The sequence below is a fragment of the Ylistrum balloti genome, unplaced genomic scaffold (assembly GCF_031769215.1).
Source record: "Ylistrum balloti isolate Yb309-2 unplaced genomic scaffold, AGI_CSIRO_Ybal_v1 Utg370248, whole genome shotgun sequence".
In the NCBI taxonomy this organism is placed as follows: Eukaryota; Metazoa; Mollusca; class Bivalvia; order Pectinida; family Pectinidae; genus Ylistrum; species Ylistrum balloti.
The window spans coordinates 284,514-307,287 of NW_026782199.1; the positions used below are offsets into that span (position 1 = coordinate 284,514).

At 33.8% G+C, this 22,774-nt stretch overlaps 1 protein-coding gene across 2 annotated transcripts; it reads right to left on the reverse strand.

The window, feature by feature from the left end:
* Positions 1-1,191: 1,191 nt before the first annotated feature.
* On the reverse strand, positions 1,192-19,226 carry LOC132552480 (vasculin-like protein 1). Of its 2 annotated transcripts, none has more exons than XM_060216656.1 (12): positions 17,826-19,226; positions 12,959-13,063; positions 12,295-12,325; positions 11,671-11,867; positions 11,119-11,331; positions 10,443-10,518; positions 10,078-10,163; positions 9,313-9,432; positions 8,909-9,052; positions 7,258-7,364; positions 6,672-6,768; positions 1,192-6,346 (listed from the first exon to the last, which is right to left on the reverse strand). In XM_060216656.1, the coding sequence occupies exons 2-12, from the start codon at positions 13,028-13,030 to the stop codon at positions 6,203-6,205; spliced, it is 1,287 nt and encodes a 428-aa protein (XP_060072639.1). In that variant the 5' UTR covers positions 13,031-13,063; positions 17,826-19,226; the 3' UTR covers positions 1,192-6,202. The 2 variants fall into 2 exon arrangements, with proteins under 2 accessions (XP_060072639.1, XP_060072638.1); XM_060216655.1 differs by having other exon boundaries at positions 12,283-12,325.
* Between the last annotated feature and the right edge of the window lie 3,548 nt (positions 19,227-22,774).

A 22,774-nucleotide genomic window follows, 5' to 3' on the forward strand; every position in this document is an offset into this window, starting at 1 on the left:
ATGGCTTGTATCGCTCACCTGGTTGTGCTATAAATGAAAAGTAATTCTTAAGGTTTACATCTCTTTACCCATCGAGCCGCATCCCCCTTGTCCCCAGGGGTCAGGCAAACCATTTATACAAAAGTCCCCTTCACACAAAAATACTTTAGATGAAGTTTGGTTAAAATCCTGACAATCATTCAGCAGGGGAATAACTTTATAAGAGTGTGTTCTGTTGAACTCTGCCGTTTTGTCCTAGCTCCACTATTTAGACAAAGCTTATCCTTTTACTCAAAGATGCTTGAAATCAATTTGGAACAAAATACAAGATATTCCTACAGAAGGATTTTGAAAAAAAAATACGCTCTTGATAATTCCCCTATTGGGATCCCGCCTGAGAACTACCGCTTATACAAAACTGAATCCCCTTTATCCAAAGATGCTCTAGACTAAATTTGGACTAAAATCTTACATTTCCTAAAGGATTTATTCATTTTTCTCTCTTGGATCCTCGGGAGCCAACAACCTTTAAATAGAACTAGTTTTCTTCCCAAAGTTCGTAGAAAAAGCTGATGGATGTTTTTCCAAAGTAGTCTTACAAGTAAACCTGCGCAGATAGAGGGTATAAGACATATCAGTCTCTAAACAAGTCCCGAAATCAGCTATTCACAAATGAATTAAGACAAAATCTACAGTGAGCCCAAAAAGCGAATGTGAGAAGATTCTTTCAAATGTTTCTTGAGAAACAAGAGACCCAATGGGCCTGAATAGCTTATCTATTCTGCTGCCGTACTCTTGGCCTTTAGGTTCTTGAGAAGACTTCTGAAATGTGACCTTGAAGTGGATCGAGGTCATGCATTTGACCACACTTGGTAACCCTTTATCATACCTTGATATAGGTCCAATCTCAATACCCTAGGCCTTTGGGTTATTGATAAGTTTATGTTTGATTATTTAACACACTTGACTTTGAAAGTGTACAAATGTGCTAGAGAGCTTGCATGCTCTCCACACAAACTGCAACAATTCCGTGGAGTACGAAGTCAAATTTAAGGACTGGTGTTGAAGTGAAGTATTTACTGCACAACCATCACGATCTTTCTGAGCACCAAATGTTGAACGATTTGTGACTGTGATTTGCAGTGAAATAATTTGTGAATTTGAACTACTGTGCTGATCACTGTTATAAAACAAAAGAGAATAATAAGTCCATACAGATCATTGCAACTTTTATTAATAAATCTGCAAAATGACAGAACAATATACCATCTCTGGTGTGCTGCTCATTTCAGCGCTGGTGTAATTTTTTTTCAAAACGAAAATGACAGATGAATAACATGATAATAATGTGATTGTTATCTGCTGGCCAGTAACCACACAAACAGTTGGGATGTAACAGGTGCCCGCTAATATTAAATCAGACAAGCATTCAATGTAATGATTCAAACTGCACAAATTTAACATTATATAAATATACATAATCCCTTGTATCCTTCAAGTGGAACTGATTTTTGCACAAAAAATAATTCTACAATGGTGTTATTAGATGCCATATTTACAACTGTAATATAAACTTTTACTCTTTGAAAAAAAAGGATAAAATAAAGAAAATTAGCGACATCAATCCTGTGCCCAGTATCATGGGTAATGTATGGAAAAGTGTTAGGCAATGTATGGCGAAGAAAACGGGGATGTTACTGCAATCTTCAACATGATCATAGGACTTGTGTTCAGTGCCTCCATCCAGAGGTATTTGGTATGATATATTCTCTGATAAGAAGCTGCCATTTAAATCTACATTACAAAATAATCCAAAGCTAGTTAATCAATTCCTTTCATTAAGTTTGTAATAGTCATTCTGTGATGAAAAAGAAATTGTGTGTAACGAGCTTAAGTCACCAAAGAGCCAATGGAAACACTGATCATGAATCACATGAGCAGATCAGTCAATGAAAGATTGAAGAGCTTAGATATAATGAAATAGAAATAGATTTACCATAGAAGCACCTACACTAACATTGTCATCCTGGAAACACCCCTTTAAGTACTGGTAATAGTTCATTCAATCAAACCTTCCATGAAACAAAACCTTCCATGAAACAATACAAAGTTGCAAAACAAGTCGTGAACAACTGCAACACAGACATCTAGACCAGAAATAGATTTCACCTCTGGTTATCACTTGATCTGATTATTTTTAAAGTGTTTAAAATTTTTCACTCTTCCTGAAGACAGTCTGGCACAAACAGTCTCTGAGTGTTAGGCATAAGTCAACACTTTAATCTAAATCAAAGTACATGTACTTCACATTAGAGTTGATGATTAAAAAAGAAATTGCAAGAATTACCATTTCAAAATTATGATTTTGTAAGTGAAAAAACACCTAGCACCAGTATATGTATGGAATGTCCCTAAATATTTTATGTCCCAATGTTGACAGGAAGAAAGAAATGATTTTCAACTGTTACAATCAAGACCTTTACGGGGAAGATCCCCTATCACGATTGCCTTTGAATTCAATGATACCATCTATGACATGAATGTTTACAGATTAAAGTTGAATTAGCAACCAAGTAGATTAAGTACCGTGGAAAATATTACCTTCATGTATGCCATTTTTCATTCAATACAAGTGAAGGAAAATACTTACATTATCATTATTTCCTTTTCTTATACAATCGACTACATGTACATTCATGATAGCAGGCTGGCTAAAATTTAAACTATCAAATTCAGATATTGTTAGAGAGGGGAGCAAAAAATTGAGGATTGACAGTAATTTCTTGTAACTCTCGGCCACAGAAGTCACAATATCACAAAAAAAGGTCAAGGTTATCAGATCACACCACAGTCAATCCTCTCAATTTCTTTCCATGTTGGTCAATATTTCAATATCCTCAAATCTTTAAATTTCTTGGTATCATTCTACTGTAAAACTTTATTTTGCTGGTTCATCACTTGTACATGAAATCTATTCCATAAATTATGAAACATAATTTCGGGCATCATGAACATGGTGTACATACCATGTAGAAAGATGTAAGGAATATATCTATCTTCAGAAAAAAAAAGAAGCAAAGATCATACAAAAGTAAGACCAACATCTGTTCAAATAAGCTGACTTCTATCAGATGAATGTGCAGGCAAACAGAATCAATTCTAGAGCATTTTCCATGTTCTGTTTCTTTTAGAATTAAGATGTATTCAGTAGAACATTACGAATCAGTGAAGACTGATATTAAAATCAAATCATTTCGATGCAGATTATTCGTGTAATGTACTTTAAATGGAATTGTTAAAAAGATACTGAAGCTTGCATAATGATGATATCCAACTTATTTGTTGTACCTTTAAATACATATACATGTACCTGAAATTGACATTTAAGCGAGAGAAAAAAAAACCAAAAAAACCCAGAAAATAAATTGACAACAATGAAGTTACCAGGTTACCAGGTGTAAGTGCAGGTGGTGTAACAGTACAAAAATAGATATGAAACTATCCAATAGCACTACATGCACCAAACCTAGATTGTAACACAATATCACACGTTCAAAAACTAGCCAGTAGCAGTCCACTTAAGAGTCAACACAAAGCTTTTATTACCTATACAGAACCTTACACATTGAAAAAATTTAACATGGTTCCTTCAAATACATATAAACTTTTGAATGTCTGAATAACAAAATCTTTTACATACCAGCATATCATACCAAAATCATTACACTTATGTTGGGTTTTTCTTTGGGAGACACCTGATCACACTTTTGTCTCCTCAAGGGAAACATAACTTGCACTCTTGCCTCCTCAAAGACAGGATGGGGCTGATATCAGGTATATGTACCATCATCAATACATGTTAGTAAATCTAGAGAGGGATAAAAAAAATTGAGACAGAAAAGACTATTAACATAAGAGCCACAGCCGACTAGTCCAGGGAATATGGTAAATTTAGGAAAAGGAAAACAATCTGTCATCATATTGTGATCCATTGTCAGTAATGATGGTGCTGGAAAGCGTAATATGTAAGCATATGGGAAGAGCACTGAACCAACACAAGCATTGTGGTAAAAGTATTGACAACTCAAACAAATAACTTACTTATTGCTAATGCATTCAGATGTACATGTAGCTAATTGGTATTTACAAGTTTTTTTTTTACATCAGAGCCCTGGTCTAAAGCAGCCTATACAAAATGAAAAATATTCACTAACTTATAAATCACCCATGGAAATTTGTATGAATAAGAAAATTTATTACTCAGAGTGGAAACATTTCTTTCTTCTTTTTTCCTTCTTGCATTTTCATCACGATATGTTAAGAATTATTTTGACACTTCAAAGTTGTAAACTACCTACAATTTAGCCTTCATGACATAGAAAAATTAAGTTTAAATTCCTCTAAAATTACACTGTACTTTTTGTGCAAAGATCAATATGCTATGTTAACAGCAAAACAAATAAACAGCTACCAGTTACACAAAGCATAATTTTAAGGTTTCCATATGAATTTTTCATTAGCAAAAAGAAAGTGAGTAACTTGCAATAAAATTGTGAAAAAGCTGTATAAAAATGATAATGCTCCAAACAATAATTGCTATTAAAACACTCCAACAAGGAAAACAGAACAATTTCTTGAAAAACAAAATCATCTGACTTGAATTATGAAATATAACCAGTTATATACTGCTCTGTTCTCCCGAGTGTCACCTAGCGAGTAGAATATGAATGAAGAAATGGTTCTTCTTCAAAAGTTTACAATACTGAGCAAAATCAGGTTTTGGGAAAAATATCTAAAACATATTTTCCTTCAAAGAACAATAATTAAATGATATGGATAATAAACATCACTTGCATGTGGTCTTCAGTTATAATCAACTCAACATTTACTATAAAACTTTGCAGACTCTGTCATATTATTAAATGGGCATTTAGTACTAAAAATAACCAGTCTGACGTTGGCACACTACTATTTTTCTTCCTTATTTAGTTGTCAAACAATTCACTGCTCCTGATTCATCTAAGGATCGTAGCAAAAATCGATAAAATAAAATTTTATACAATAACGGTTTATTTAATACCATTGAAAAAGAATTGATTTCAATTGGAGGGTAACAACATAATAGTTGAAAACATCTTATCAAGAAAAATTTCACTTTTAATTCTCAAATTACAATTAAGAAAATTATTAAATAGAAGACACAGGACCTAAGTGGACAGCTAATTATAGAAACATTTGATAATAATCAATTCATAAAACCACCCACATTTGTGCCTTTCGTTGGGCAAATCAAGTCGGGATCTGTTTACGTATATGGGAAATATCCAATTTAGTTTGTAGCTGGGAGGTGATAAGACAAGTCTTTCAGAAAGGCTCTTTACGCGGAATTAAATGAATCAAAAATTTGCATAGGTTATAAATTTTTATAAACACACTATAAAACTTTTGTGAGATGAAATTGGGAGGGTCATGACAAATTTGTATACCAAATTAACATATCCTTTTTAACTGCTTATAACTAAAAAAAATGGCAATAGTGATTTTGTTATGAATTCATCCCCATTCCATCAGTAAGAGAAAGAACTACAAGTAGCAATATCACCATACATGCAGAAAAAAGAGAACTGTTCACCACAGCTACTGTTAAACAGACCTCATGCTTTCCATTACACAGTACATTTAATTACACTAGCAATTTGTATAGGTATCTTTTAAAATATAACTTTCTCTCCTTATGTTTTGCTATGCATTGTCACAGTTGTGTCCAAGTGCACGATACAAGCTTTACTCATTGCTAGAAATATCTACAAAATGATTTCTTATAAAAATACTTGGTATAAAATGAGAAGCCTTCTCTATATTTTCTGCACCAATAATATACACTTATAGAAATCTGAGAGAATGATGGACTAGTCGAGACAGTCTCGTTTAACAATTATCTCCCTTGAAACAGTTTCACATAAACTCTCTTTAAACAAACTCTTGACAAAAAATGAACAAAACATGTATACAAGTCCATGCAACCAGTGCACGTTTTGTATGCAGTAGGTGCCCAGTCTATAGTTGCACAAATCCTGTATTTTATCACCAAATAATGCACAATTATTCTCTGAATGACCGTTGCTCATGATCACTTAAAGAACATCCTTGCTAGATTGTGAAGCTTAAGATAATGGTTATGACATGGCATGCCATCATTTCTGCGTATGCAAGGAAGCAAATGTTAGTGACTCGATTCCTCCTCCGAGTCTGAGGATGACAGTGTATCGTTCAGTTGATCCTGTTCATTGGGGCGATAGTACATGATGTGTTTTGGACTCAGAGCCTTGTTATGCAAGATACGGCTGGCTTCCTTTTGTTGAGGAACCTGTGAGAAAAACAAATGTTCTAATGATGTAAATCTGATTCTTACATCTAACAATCATCAAGCAATGCGTTTGATAAATTGATTAATACTCATTTTAAGATTTCCAAGTCCACTTTTTTTTTTGCAGAATTCTGATATGACAACATTCAAATTTTCTTTTGCTAATTAATGTGTTTATACATGTAATGTGCTTCACATTGTTTATATAAATATCATGTAGACCCAAGTAAATCACAAGGAAATAAAAACAATCTTAGATCATGATCTTTTTTCTTTTTTTAAAATCAGGTATAAAAATGTCATGATTTCATGCTGTTAGCCCTACCTGTTTAGAAAAACGCTCTTGAAATTTTTTCTTCTCATCCTCTGTTATTTCATATTCTTCCACATCTGCCTCATTCCATCCCATTGATTTTAATAATCTGATTTGAAAAAACATCAAGTTAAATGGCTAAATCAGAATTTGAGTCTTTATTTTCTATCAAGTTTCTAGACAAAAACATTTCACTTTGCAATAACAAATCTTCTCTTGTACCATTTTATGTCAAATAAACTATTATTTTCTATTTCATTCTTTCCGTCAGTTTTTCACATGTATAGTTACAAATATCACATTTATCAATATTTTTCAGATATATCAATTACTTTGTTCAGTAACCGAAGTATGTAATATGATCAACCAATATTTCTCCAGGGTGGTTCTCAGATGATTTACATAAGACTATGCAGTGCTACACGAGGAGACATTAGACAAGGCTCACTAAACACTTTATCGACATTGAAATTCAGTATTTGTAAAAAAAGGAGACGTAACTTGTCAGTAATGATCAGTTATATCTTATTAATCAAAATAGTATGGTATATAATAATCAAACTTATTAATTCAATATTTCAAACAAGAGCACTTTTACCTCTGTTCTGCCTCCAAAGAGCTGGAAAGTAGACCATTCTCTGCATCATTGAAATCAATAGTTTCTACTCCATTACTTATTTTCTCCACATTTCCATCTTCAAATGCCTACATCAAAAGACAGAACCTTAATTAAAATCCAAGCATTTATGGTATTTAAACATATTTTGAATGGTTATCATGGCCACCATAGCTGCAAAAACAAATAAAAAAATTGATCCATGTGAACTTGAATCTAGGTAATGAGGTCATTTCCTTTTGCAAACTTTGTCAGGCTTCATTCTAGGAATATTTCTACCAGCAACATTTGACTTCTATGACCTTGAATATAAGTCAAGGTCAATTTTTTTTCGCAATCTTTGTCAGGCTTCATCCTAGGAAAATACCAGCCAAATATCATGCCTCCAGGCCTTTATGGTCCATGTGAAGAAGTCATTTGGTCAGGTGAGCTTACAATAGTTTTATAAACCATAAAACATCTGAATATTTCTGAGTAATTTTCATTTCTTTTAAAAAAAAAATCCAACATATATATTAGAACATCTCATATTGTGGATTTTAATCTCACCTAACAACATTCATAGAAATTGGCTGAAAACTGAGGGAGGAAAACACAATCTGCTGAGAAATACAAAATTTTATGTAATGCTTATAAAGCCTACACCAATTATCAAAGGAGCTTGTGAGAAACTGAGGGCAGAGATCTCCATTTGAAATTAAAATGCTAGAAAAACAAAGGGCAAACTCCTTAAAAAGAAATGTTACATCAAATGGCAGTGTATGAAAACACAACTTCATGTCATGGTCATTACTAAGTTTGAACAAAGAATTGAGAATGTTTGAATATTTGAAAATGAAAGGGGCGTAACACTGAAAATATGGAGTCACAAAAAATCCCTCAAAATTTCTATGTCAAATCCCTTCACTTCCTGTATCACTATATCAAATTTGAAAAGAATTGAACAGAATTAGAGTTGTTGCTAATTCTATACTATGTCTAAGTTTTTCAAAAAAGGTGCATAACTCTGTTAAAAACAAAACAAACTTCTGTAACCAAACTCATTCCAGCCATTTTGGTATGGAATATTTGTAGCAACTTATGTTAAAATCAATTTGTAAGTTAAGGCAAGAAAACGCAAACAAGGGAAAGTTAACGGATGGATGGACGACGCAGGGTACACCACAATGTGAACAATCATCAACAGGCATTTAAAAAAGGTTACATAGAAATCAGAATGTGTTTCATGGTCCCTTCAATTTCAAGATAACAGTTTCATTTTATCTTCTATGAAGTTATCACTGTTTCTCAAGATGAATATTACAGTAGTCACCAGGTTGTGTCTTTCCTCAAAAGCCTTGTGATTCCCTACGATTATTTCAGCAAATTGCTATCACTCACAAAATATATAAGAATAAATTGTACACAAAAATAAGTTACTATACTTTACACATAATTTTATGTCTCATGTGTCCCTGCCTCTCTATATCATCAGGATTAAGCAAACATATTGTATTTATATCTATATCAAGTAATGAAGAAGGTACAATTAATGGTAAACTATTGGAGGAAATCAGAATCTGCAATGAGTGTTCTTTTTCAGAATTTAAGCTCATACAAATTCCTAGCCAAAGATGAAAATTTTAAATCCTACCTTTTGATCATGTCCATCGCCAACAGAGGATCCTTTTCTGAGGGCCTTCCAAAAGTCACTCTTCTTGTCACCCAATGTACGTGGCTGTGTGATGAGCCTTGTGTTAAGAATATCTATTGGGGGTGTCGGCGATTGCCTGGAACCCTGATTAAACAAATACACCAATATATATATATATTCATTCAAACATTTACAAAATCACAAAGTACAAGAGAATTTATCCTGAAAATTAAGCTTATTTTTTACATCATGAGTGAGTTCTGTTCTCAGTGACATTTGTTCAGTGCATCAAAGTGATTTTCTTATTCAACTTGAATGCGATTAAATTTTCTTAATTTAAAAGCCAAAATACAAATTGCCAGTTGCTCAACGGTTAAATTTTATCCCAGAATTTGATCACTTGCCTCCTTGTTCTGACCACCAGAATTTGTTGGTGACAGTGGCGACTTGGTGCCAGAGAAAGGGTCCTTTGGGAAACCTCCATTAAATCTAATACCATCTTTTGCAGGTTTCTTGATATTACCCTGAAGAAAAGCAAAAGTCAATAACCTATTTATAGTAACAGTGACACTGACATTTGACTTTTTGACCAAAATAGCAATCTTAAGTAATCTCTACTAATAAAACAAAAAGAGCTGAGTGTAAAAGTCTGAGCTCCAGAAGTCCACTTGATCTGGACAATTTTTTTATGACGATAACTGACCACAAAGTTGGACTTTTTGTCCTAATAACCAATCCCTAGCAAGCATTACCAATAAGAAAACAGAATGGGAAGTCTGATTGGTCCCCTTGAACTTGTGTTTATTGTCTAGAACGATGGAAAGATGGAACGATGCATTGACAACAATACAATTTCTCCTTCCCCGATTTTAGTAAATATATTTTTTTTTTAATTCGACCAAAGGAAAAACTGAGGAAGACATGTTTCTCCAATTCAGAATAATCTAAATATTTTAAAAATGTTTCATTTTCATTTCACTGAAGTTTCAAGTTGCATTTTTTGAGGAATTCATTTAATATCAGGTTATTCAAAGTGAAATCTACATTCAGTTTCACATATCATGTGATGTTGGCTTGCCAACTGGGTCTTCGAAATAAGTTCTACTGCAGTGAACGTTAGTTTTTACGATTTCTACAGACATTTGATTAATGAATGATTTGTTTTTTACCTTATTTGGCACAAGTGCTTTGTACATATTTGCAGTAGCTCGGTCTCCAAACTTCGATGATCCCATTTTACCATGAGGAGGGTGTTCTGGTGAACAAAATAGGTATTACTTAAACATAAATAGTGGAATGTACCAAATTTCTGGGCTAGTAATGATTTACCTAAAATCAGGATACTGTCTATCGATACATGATTTTATTTATTATTTTTAATTATATATTATTATTAATTAACGTTTGAACATAGTCCTTTTACCTTATATATTCAATTTATTATCATTTTCTTTTTGCTTAAATTTCCTCTTTCACTTTTTTTTATACCAAATTTTAAGAAAATGTGATATGAGATGTTTGAGAAAACACTCACCCCATACACTTCCACCATTTGTGACTTTGGTGGAGTTACCTGCCTTTTCAGTGCTCTCTTCTCCATTTAATGATGGCTACAATGACATAAAAGACAACTGTTAACTCCTACTGTAATTTATATACCAATTTAAGAAACTTGAGAATGCCAGGAAGCCTTACAATACCAGCAATCATTATTTCTAAATGCCAATGAAGACTTTGACATTACAAACACAAAATGTTTTGGTTGAAAGAAGCAGTACTATCTTGATAAGCAAACATTTGTAATATCATGAAGACTAGATGTGTTGGGACAACTAAACAGAAATGAGTCAATGTTACTGGCTTTGTAAATAAGTATACTCATGATTCATGAAATAAAATTTGTCCTAGGTTAGAAAACAACAAATAAAATTGAAGTTCTACATGTTCTATACAAGATACAACTACTCTCCCCATTACAGTTCTATCTCTGTATCTGTAAAAGAAAAACTGCACAGCAACTTACTCATGATGAAATGATGGACTATTGTCCTCAACCATGAAATGGTAGTGTCTTCAAATATTTTGATACTTATCCAAATTTAAGGACTATATATTTATTATATTAAATTACTACCAAAGACCATAATGAACATGAAATTCCATTTCATATTCATTATAATAAGTAAAACCCTCAGTATATCCAGTCTTACAAAATCATCCTGAAATGACGTCTTTTCCTTCTCCTCAGTATCCTTTCCTTTATTTTTTTCTATTTCTTTTCCTTCCTTGGAATTTGAGCGTCCTTCTCTCTCATAGTGACTTCGTTTAGAATTTGCCCTCGAGTTTTGATATCCTGGGTAATAAGGGTCACCATAGTAGTCAAATGGGTAGAGATCATAGTAACCAGGATAGCCACCATTCATCTGTAAAATCAAATTCATTTTCTTACTCGTAGTTGTTATGACAGCCAACATGCAAAATATTTTTATTTACTATGAAATGTGAAACAGAATACCTGCAATACAATGTCATGATAGCACAGACAGAAAAATAAAGAATACTTTTATTATTCAATATTATATTCCTATGATGTTCTTTTAAAAACAGTTCCTGGATATATGCACAATCAGACACATCAAATGAATCTCCAACAAAAAAATTGATATTATCTTACATATTTGAGTACTTAAGTACTTTTATAAAAGTATCTTATAATTTAATTTGAAATAAAATCTGTTCAACTATCTTGCCAAGGAGTTTACCTGATTATAACGAATTCCTGGGTGCTGCTGGTATTTAGGGTCACGGCCAGGTGACCTAAACATTGATGACTGAGATCCATATTGAATGCCGTAGCCATTGTAATAGCCATAATGTCCATAGGGAGGGTAAGGGTAGTAGTCGTCTTCTGTTGGATGATGTCTGTATTTTCCTGATGAGCTTCCAGAATGTCTTCTACCTATAATCAGGGAAAACACAAAAAATTCACATTGCACCAATCCATAACACAACCAAGGTTTGCAATTTTACCATATATACTGCTGAAGAAATGGAAAATCAATCGTAAACTTAATGTCAGTTTAACTACAGACACAAAACTTGTTAAATGTCAGAGTGTATTTCTTTTTTACAGTCATATATATTTTCATATCCATGAATTTTTTCCCCTCTCATTGTCAAATAGACTTTCAATTTTGTATTATTTATTTTGTAATTTTGAATATATAAAGATAACATTATTCAACATTACTGGATAATTAATTGAATTTTCACTTAATAGCCATGTAATGCTAAATCAATATCTGTACCTTGTGAACAGTGTACATACAATAACAACAATATATATATATATGCTTGGAATTGCACCAGCTTACTTTTATCACTACCTGAATCTGCTTGCTTGGAACCAGATGGCTTCTGCAACATAGGAAATGCATATATTTCATCATACTCCATCAATTCAATTTTTTAAAATGATATCAGTTCTGTATTAATAGATGATCTGAAGGCTTTACAGGGATTAATCTAGTGTTATTTTAATTACTAATGATCTATGGTAGTTTCCTGTAGCAGCTAAAATTCTTCTCTTACAGAATGTTCCTCTTGAATCTTACAATATATTTATATAAATTACTGTTTCACTCTTTAAATTTACCCTATTTCAACAGAAATTACATTTTGATCTTTCATTTCTATTGTGTTTGAGTAGATTTTGATGGATCTAGTATATTTTCTGTTTTAAATAGAATCTTACATTATTCCAAATTATTTTAACAGTCAATCAGAAAATGCTGAAAGATTATGTTTCCAGTCCCAGAAGCATCCTCTTAAGGCCCTCTGGAACCCAGGCTGTTTTCTCCTAGTCACAAAAAGGGTACTTATTCCCATATCCTAGATTGATCCCTGCTTTAGTAGCCCAAGTTGTAATACAATTAGCTTTGCATTGTTGAATGTGAAATGCCAAATGGAAATAATGACAAAAAGAACTAGTCGTGTCAGCAATTAGAAATGCGAGGAAAGTATTGGTGTATAAAAAAGAAAACAACTTACAGGATTATCCTGTGCAGGAATCTTAAGCCAGGCTGGTGCAAAGTCGTGCTTTGGAGCGTTGTGTGTGGCCATCACAGGTCTCTCACCATGATGATACCAAAACGGCTGTTTTTGAAAAAATAAAATCGTTGTAGCAATTTATGTCTAAACCAATAAATGATAGGCTTTCTGATTATTAAGAGCATGTGTGTTTGGGCTGGAATTAAGATTAATAAAATAATAAGCCCATGGCCTATAACACGACACTTATAATGCTGTTCAATAAAATGATGAACTAATTCATTCTTTAGTAATTAAGCCCATTACCTGAGTCGAGTATGAGGAGTAATATATAAAGTCTTCTGAGCTTATTGCAGAATAAATATGGCTGATTCCACCAAAGATACCTACAGTATATCAATCTTAAATTCTTCAATTTAGGTCTGGATTTATCCCCAATACATTAGTCATATCATCTACCATATTTTCCAGTATAGAGGCCACATAGATGATTTGATCCACATATTAGTTACATTGGAATATAAGCAGCACCCTTTCTTATGATATATTTATCATTTCACCAAAGTTTGTTAATATAACAAAGTAAGGCGATTTATCAACACTGTCCATCAAACATTTAACTATGTGAGCAAAAGATTGATGCACAAATAATCCTTTATTTTATTTATATACAAAAATTGTATATGAAAAAATATTCTGATCAATCAAAATACATAAAATAGAAAGCATCAAATTCAATTGACTTTGGGCTTTCAAAGATCGTCTATGCATAAATATAGGGCCTGCCATTACATAGAGCTTACTAAACAATCTCTCCATTGGTGTTTGTAAAGTTAAATATCAACAAAGGCCCTTGCATGTTGACAAACTTTTTATAGATCCATATCATTTCCTCTTGTAAGTTACAAGTGCAAAAAGCAATTCATTTCGGCCTTTGTAAACCTCCGCCATACCTTCTTGTAATTGCTGTTGAGTAACCATGAAAGTCAAGAAGATATGTGATTTCATATTAACAGGTATGATTAATTAAATCCATGAGAAAGATCTACCATTACAAGTGACAATTCTACACTATCACAAACATGTGGTGGGCAGGTAACATACAAACACTTTACAGTCTCTACTGGTATGCCATACCAGTATGTGAGTTACATGCACAACTCACCGGAAAAAAGTTGTGGCTTATGATCATAGTCTGGAAAATATGGTAAGTGATACAATTCCATACAAATTGTCTTCAATTACAATAAGTGAAATATATCCCCAACTCGTGATAAGCTGTACTTCCTATCAACATATATATCTATCTCCTCATTTATGTGTTTATCAAACTAAAAGCTTGAGAGAAAAAGAGATATTATTTTCAAGCTTCAAATTTCACATCAAACTTAGGTCCAGTAGTCATTATGATATAAAATTAATGGACAATTCTATCATTTTTGCTCATTTTGAAGTACACATACAGAAATGTTCTTTAGAAACAAAATTTTATTTTAGCCTGCATCAGTCACAGTAACTGCCAATATACCCTCAGTGGACATGTAGACATGTGTACACCAGACTGTGGAGATGGCCTTTATAAGTATGTCAGGTTGTTTACTACTATTTTGTCATAAGTAAATTTAAAGACACCTGTTTTCTTCATGATTTCATCATGATTTCAAATGTGAAAAGTTCAGTACAGTGCTCCAGATAGCCTGCGTGAATGCGTTTTCACGCACAATATTTCTAATTTCACGCTAGGAAAAAAATAAGATTTGCGTCATTAACCCGTGCGAAATCCGGACTCTGCGTCAATGTCCGGCTCCAATATTACGTAGTTAGAAAACTCAATAATCTAAGTCAAACAGACACTTATCAAGTAAACGAAACTCGTAACAAGCGCTTTCTTGATCGTGATTATAAACCAGTCGCATAGCAAATATGGCGCTGTCAAAAATGTTTACAAATTCAGTGTTACCCTAATATGGAAAAACCCATACACTTGATGAAGGCAGGGGTGAAAAAACCCCTCAATTTATAAAGGTAGGAGTGAAAACCCCACATGTCAAAAAGTTATCTGGAGCACTGTCAGTACTAAAAATACCAATTATTTCAAAAAGCCTTTAATGGTCACTTCCCGCCACATAATTAATTATCCAGTATTGGATGTTGGTACCCCTGTTCTCACATTTCATCCCACTAGAATATTAATCATGTTCAATATATACATATACCTCCTTGATACAGGAACATTTTCAAAAACACTATTTTACAGAATACTACTTGGAAGATACAACCTCTAAATATTTAGTTATTGATAAAGACTGTCCTCTAAAGACGAAAGATGAAAAATGTGGAATGAGAAGAAATCAAATCTGTGTGTAAGCTCTCTGTGATGTAGCTATCATATATTTCAAAAATCCAACTGATCTTGGAGAAAGAAGTTGGTATTTCCTTTCCAATAGTTTTCAAATTACCCATTTGTAAAGATTTTCATATTCATCACTTCAACAAAGAACAGGTTTTTTTTGGAGACACGTTACACAGTCGCAATCAGTGAGTAGTACTATGCACAGTAGTTTCTCCCATGAAAACCCAAAATTTAAGAAATGTATAACATATCTTAGTTAAAAAAAAAAATGGTAAGTGAACCTGATATGTTTTTTTCAATTTCCAAACTGCAGAGAAGGAGTATAATAGCCCTTCTACTAATGTTCAGTGAAATTTAATGACGGAGTAGGCAGGAACATAATGCTCTTCACAAGTTGGGAACAACCATGGAAAATAAAGACCATCTCCATCTTACAAGATTCCTTGGAAATCATTTTACAATCAAGTGTCCACTATGTTTTTGTTTAAGGCAGGTCTAGATCTCCTTTCAGTAGCTGGTGACTTAACTCACTGGACAGCATAGGGTCTGTTGCATGCCATCCAGAGCAAAACTGTAAAGCATACATATGCATCTTGCTCCAGGACACAAGTCACGCAACAGCTCAGATCTGTTTATTTATCAGCTTCCTGAGAAAAATAAACTGTCCTGTGTAGGAAAAATTGAACCACATATATAAGATCTTCAGTTTATGCTCTGCCCAAATAAGCGATTAGGTGGCGCAGTGGTAATGTACTCGCCTTTCACTTTGTCATTCGGGGTTCAATTCCCGGAATGGACATGAAAAGGTAACAGGTCACCTGTCTGACCAAGGGCTCAAAATTAACCCAAGTCCGTGACACATTGATTTCATCACGGACTGGTAAAATTCATTATCTATGAGTCCGATGGACTGGTAAATTTTTGTGTCAGAACATTATTATTTCTGTAAAGAAAATAATCTATATTGAAAAGTTTTGAATATTAATCTGTCTAGGCTTGCCGCCTACAGAACGATAGGCTATGTAAGTTGTTCTCTAAACACAATGCAGTGATAATCTCGTAAATCGGGAAAAACCTTTAGTGCTATTTTTAGTGACACATTCGATTGGGTGTTTGAAATGAATGGTCTAAATCTCACTCTAAGAGCGTGGCGCGGATAGTGATTAGATTTCTTTCCGACATGTGGGACTACATACCTGGGGTTTCCAACCCCAAAAAACAGGAACTAAATGATTTGCCGTCTAAAAAAGAGCATGATCAGCAATATGAAAAATCTGATAGAAACCGAGTTTTTCTGGCAAAGTGGAAAGAGGGTCGTGACTGTACAATCCTTGTTTTTTCCCCCATCTACAATACACGTATTCCAACATTATAAAATATGAAATACTGTTCATATCACTAGTTATAGTTTATTGTTTACCAGAAAATAAACATATTGAAACAAATATGAGAGGTTTTCTTATATCTTCATTTAATTGCAAAATCAAACCAGAAGAAAATATGTACGTCTATACTGAATCAAGCGATGCGAATGTACTGAATCATCTGTGCATGCGCATGTCATCGAATGGAATTTCTCAGCGTGGTTGATGTGAGAAAATGCATAATATTAAGAACTTTTGAAGTCGTCATTGTTACTATTTTCCACGGACTGGCATATTTTCTTGCGGACTGGTAAAGTTTGCTTTCTACCAGTCTGTCAGACTGATTGTTGAAAAAGTTGGTTTCAAGCCCTGTGACCATGTGGGTTTTCCCAGGTACTCCACATTTCTCGGTTTCCTCCCACAATAAGACCCCTCGCCCGCTTACATCCAGGCCAACAAGAGTGATTAGTTTAAGTTGAAATAACTTGTTTCACAATTGTAAAATAAAGTTTATATTTATCATACCAACTTAGCTATCCTACATACCTCTTGTGCCAAATATAATACAACTCTGGGGTCAATTTCCTTTAATTATTGATATTTGCTCCCCTTTAGGTCATTATAAATATCTTTTCTTTTAGATCATGTAGATTTTTTTCATTGTTCTTAAAGTGTCCTTAAAATGTCATTTTCATATGGTCTGAAAACCAGACTTCAAAATTCTTCAGAAAACTTAACTGTTTTGAAAAAACTTGTCTATTACAACCAAAACTGGAGTGTATTAAAAAAACACTTAATTCAGAAAGTCTGTGGTTTTAGATAGAAATACAACTATTTCCAACAAAATCAAGAGTCTTGGCATTAATGACAATTTAGGATCACAACCTGTTTGAGGCATATTAAAGATAATAAGTTTTCGATGATCAACAAAAAAACCCCATAAAAACAAAGACAAAAACGAAAAATAGGATCTAACATTTCCAAATGATTAAATAATCTCCGGAAAAGAAATTCCCCATGGAATCAATTTACAATGTTTAAAGCTGATCTTCAAATTCGATCAACCATAAAATAAACTCAATAAGCCCCTCACAGTCATAATAATTGTTCAGACCTTCTCTTGCTAATGAAGAAGCAATAATTAACTCACCAGTAGTTTCCAGCTATTCCAGTCTGTGGTTGGTTTCCTTTAATGTGCAATGAAATAAGTTTGTAGGTTCTGTACTTTCGGAAAAAGCTGAAGGGTCCTCTTGGCAGTGAGAGCTAGATGACTTGTATCAAGTCCTAGTCTCTAGGATCACTGTTTTGGTATTTATTGCAAAGTTTGTTGATAAATGTCTCTTTCAGAGAAATAAGGCACTTTTGCAACTTCAATGATGAAACTGCACTATATTCACATTTCTCTAAATGAATTCTAATTTATTTACATTTTGTATCCCTCACCTGGAATATCCTACAACATTTCCGTTTCCAACAGCGACAGTATTTACCAAATGACACTAAATATATACATAAACGTGATTGTTTTACAACCCTTGATTTGTCTAATGTAATGATGATTGCATGATGATTTGGCTTGGTCCAGAAAATGAAAAAGTGAAAGTGCTTAAGTTTACGGCCTGTCAGAGTTCACGTACAGCATTCATCCAATGACCCATAATTTGATTGATGTCAAATATTGACTACGGGTCAGTCTATGATAAGAATATCCATTCATGTAAAGAACATGTACATAGAATATAAACCCTGTACATTCCAGTAACACCAAACTGGGGATGTAAACAATGTTGTGACACAGGCTGATGTCTCACTTCTTTCTTCTTGCTATTTCATGATGTCATTTTGTCATGCTAACATTTGCCATTGATTTATAAGAAAAATAAAAAAAAAACTTTACTCTGTAAATTAAATTTTGTCAAGTCATCTGTTTTAATTGGTACCAGTCCACACCAAGGTGCAGTGTGTCTGGTCGGCGTGTTGATTTCAGCCCTCTGAAATGGCCTGTCCTTGCCCTTGCTTGGCCTTGAATTCACAGCTTCCTTCGGTGACAATCACATTTTATTCCTATATATTAACACCAAACACATATAATATAAGTTCTTCAAGTACTCAAATCATCAAAAACGGTATTTAACACACGAACGTCATCTGAAATTCGGTTGAGGTTGTACTGGTTTCACAAACAGCTGAACGTTCTGCATGGACGTCCGAAATCGTCGTTGTTTTCATAAGACTTATAAAGAGTTTAAGGTGTATTCCGCGTCAAATACAAGTCAATTTATGACAATTCATTCTTCGTAGTACTTACTTCCTCGTGCAAAGGGGTTGTCAGACTTCCAAAACGCGTACTTTTTCGATATTTTGAAGTTTTATTGACATACTTTCTTCTGTTCTACTTTCAGAAGCAACAAATATGGCGCACCTTCCCAGAATGCCGTGCGATACTCTCAAGTCAACCGATTTATTTTTGTTTATAAAGAAGAAATCGTTTTAAAAGCTTATTATTATTTAACGAATCAAATGCTTGCTCAAGATCGTAAACATTTTATGATGCATCACTTATCTGTTTCCATGACTAGGTCTCCATGTGTCAATATCACAGGTGAGCTCAGTAACTCTTAGTGTCCGAAAGGTGGCGCTACAGCCAAATTGTAATCAATCATGCTTAAACCATGGAAAGTCGGTCGGCAAGAATTTTTAAGTCGCATTTGATCATGTTGCAAAGGCCAGACACACAGTTATCGACGGTTTTGATAATCATAAATAAAACAAATGAACTACAACACAAATATTGTGTATGCCGGCTTAAGTAAGCATGTACCTAAGCGAAGGGAGATGAGAAAACAATAATAACAAGACATGTTTGTGTTTAAGAAACGGTTGCAACAAAATTCTGGAGTGGTACATATTGAAACTGTATAATGTAAAGCAACCTTCATGGCATGCACACTTTGTGTAACACTTCTGTCTTACAGTGCAATAGTTAACGCCAATGTTGAAGTTTTTTCAAATGTAGGTCACAGGTCACAGGTCACGGTCGAGGCAAATGGTCAAAAATTGTGGCACCACCGGAAAGATCATGTCACAAGAAACACGCATGTCAAATATGAAAGCCCTGTCTTTTACGATGCTATAGTTACAGCCATTTTTTTTCAAATGTAGGTTAAAGGTCACGGGCAAGGTCACATGGTTAAACATTTTGGTACCACTGCATATACATTGTCACAGGCATACAAATGACAAATATAAAAGCCATAGCTCTTATGGTGCAATAGTTATGGGCAAGGTTAAAGTTGACAATTGACAAACAGCAAAAAAATAACATGCCCCTAGCTTTCAACCATGGATCATAAAAAGTGGTAATTTGATATAAAGCTGGGGCCCATTTTTTCTAATATGATTTCTAATCAAGACAGAAATATATAGGCTTATAAAAATCTTATATTAAATACCATTTCTGTTAACTGCCAACTATGTTGGCTCGAAAGGGTCAGTCCAAAAACAAATATGGTCGCCATAGCCGCCATCTTGTAAAATACATTTTAAACTGGCACCATATGCATTGGGCTGAACTAACAGGTCTCGATTCATAAGAATTATTGGAGGAAATCAAAATGGAAAAGAAAACATCTTTTTGTGTTATTTGTTTCTAAGCAACATTGTCAAAGAGAAAGGTGGCTGTATTTACATTGCAAATTGACAGAAATTTTGACTTCAATTGAGCAATTTTTTGCTGCATTAAAGTATAGATCAAGAACAAAATCAGCCATTTCAGTTCAATGCTGTGATAAGGTTAGTTTGAGAATGTATTGAAGTGAACATCCACGATCTTATCATTTGAGTTTCAAGATTGTTTATCACAGTATATATTGTAAGATTTGTGTGATTCTTCTATCTATGTCGCTTATCTCTAGATTTTTTCAATAATGTAACCAACAGTGACAGTTTTCCACCAAGTTGTATAAGCATGAAGGTTTCGAATTTCCTAGCATCAGTATGAATTTTCCATTGCTAAACAGCAGCATGCCTGCTTCTCAAAATCTTACTCCCTCATATCATAGGAGAATCAGCTGTAGGATTTTTTGTTTGATATTCTATTTCAAAGATGCAGAACAGAATTATTTATAAACTTGTGGTGCAAATTTAGTTTTTAATCTACTGAAGTCACATCACTAAAACTGTTACATTTATATATTTAATATTATTTTCACTTGAAGCAACATCTTCCATACAACTGCTGATGATATTATTTTGCTCCTTGTTAAGGACCTTTTCTATCAGCCGAAGGGATTTGAGACACATAAATTTACACTACTGTTCTCGATTACAATTAGTAACTTTGTCTTTGTTTGATAAATGCTCTATCTATATGTAATGTCACTTATGTAATATTTTGTGTCTTGATAAAGATGAAGATTGCCTTGAAAAATGACAATTCAAATGTTGGTGCTGTCGTTATTACTTCAAAGGTCATGTAATGTCTGAAAAGATATATATATATATATATATTTATATAATCAACTTTATTCCTTTTACAACAATTACGAAACTAGCTTTCAGATTATGTTGATCACTCTCGTTGGCCCAGATGAAAGTGCATGAGGGGTCTTACTGTGGGAGGAAACCAAAACGTATCCAAGGAAAACCCACGTGGTCTGGCAGGTGACCTGGTACCTTTATATGTACATGCCTGGAATCAAACTCATGAAGCCAAGGTGAAAAGTTGCACGACATATCTGAAAAAATCTTAGTTAAAATATCTACAAAACCTTGTTTTCTCTAACAGAATACACATCTTTGCAGTTGTCACCCAATCACATTAGTACTAGACATGTGTAAATGTTATAAAAATACTACTGTTACCCATCCTGTCATTACTACTGTTCTCCATCCTGTCAGTACTACTGTTACCCATCCTGTCAGTACTACTGTTCTCCATCCTGTCAGTACTACTGTTACCCATCCTGTCAGTACTACTGTTACCCATCCTGTCAGTACTACTGTTCTCCATCCTGTCAGTATTACTGTTCTCCATCCTGTCAGTACTACTGTTCTCCATCCTGTCAGTACAACTGTTACCCATCCTGTAAGTAATACTGTTACCCATCCTGTCAGTACTACTGTTACCCATCCTGTCAGCACTACTGTTACCCATCCTGTAAGTACTGTTACCCATCCTGTCAGTACTACTGTCCCCCATTCTGTCAGTTCTACTGTCTCCCATTATTTTAATACTACTGTCTCTCAATCCTGTCAGTATCACACTCCCCATCATGCTACTTTCAGTACTTCTTTTTCTTACTGAAGCGTGTCGGTTGTACTGCCCTCATCCTGTCAATGCTATATACCCCATGTTCTGTCAATTCTGCTGTCTTCCATTTTGAGCATATTTTTAACAATCCATTATGTTGTACTTCTTTCTCACTCAAGCGTGTCAGTTGTACTGCCCTCATCCTGTTAATGCTTTATACCCCATGTTCTGTCAGTTCTGCTGTCTTCCATTTTGAGCATATCTTTAACAATCGATCAAGTTGTGAAATATGACATCAAATTAAACAAGAGGCCCATGGGTCCCAACAGTCATCTGACAATGAAGAACTATATAACAGTAGTAGGAATAGTAATCAAATCTTTATATCAGTTTAACAGCATATTTTTAGCTCAAGGGAAGCAGTTAAAATTAGAAATTTTTGAAATGTGTTTTGCAAGGTGATGGCCATACTTGATTTCAGTCTGATAAAAAAAAAAAAAAAAAAAATAACATCAATTGGACAGGACCATCTCAGGAGCATTTAAGGAAACTTTCAGCTCAATCTCACTGATAGAACTTTTCAAGTTTCAAATCTGTTTTCAAGATGATTGCAATACTGGACTGATGACGAACAAAAAATGATGATTTTTGGTTAGGACTATCTCATTATCATTTTAGGCAAGTTTCAGCTGAATCCCACCCATGAAACTTGAGAAAAAGTTTAAAATATGTGTGGCCAAGGAAACCATGATTGCATGATCTTGTCACGGAATGAACACCATTGTAGCCATTTGACAACTTTTGACAAGGCTGAAAAATAATGACATCTTGATAGACTGCCTTCCTTA

Bases quoted from the DNA above. Each gene is read 5' to 3' on its own strand.
- LOC132552480 (XM_060216655.1), bottom strand. From the start codon at position 13,030: ATGGCCACACACAACGCTCCAAAGCACGACTTTGCACCAGCCTGGCTT. The intron at 12,326-12,958 runs GTAAGTTGTTTT...CCTATGTTGCAG, and splicing joins TTCCTGCACAGGATAATCCT to AAGCCATCTGGTTCCAAGCA. The intron at 10,519-11,118 runs GTAAGACTGGAT...ATGTCATTGTAG, and splicing joins CGTCATTTCAGGATGATTTT to CCATCATTAAATGGAGAAGA.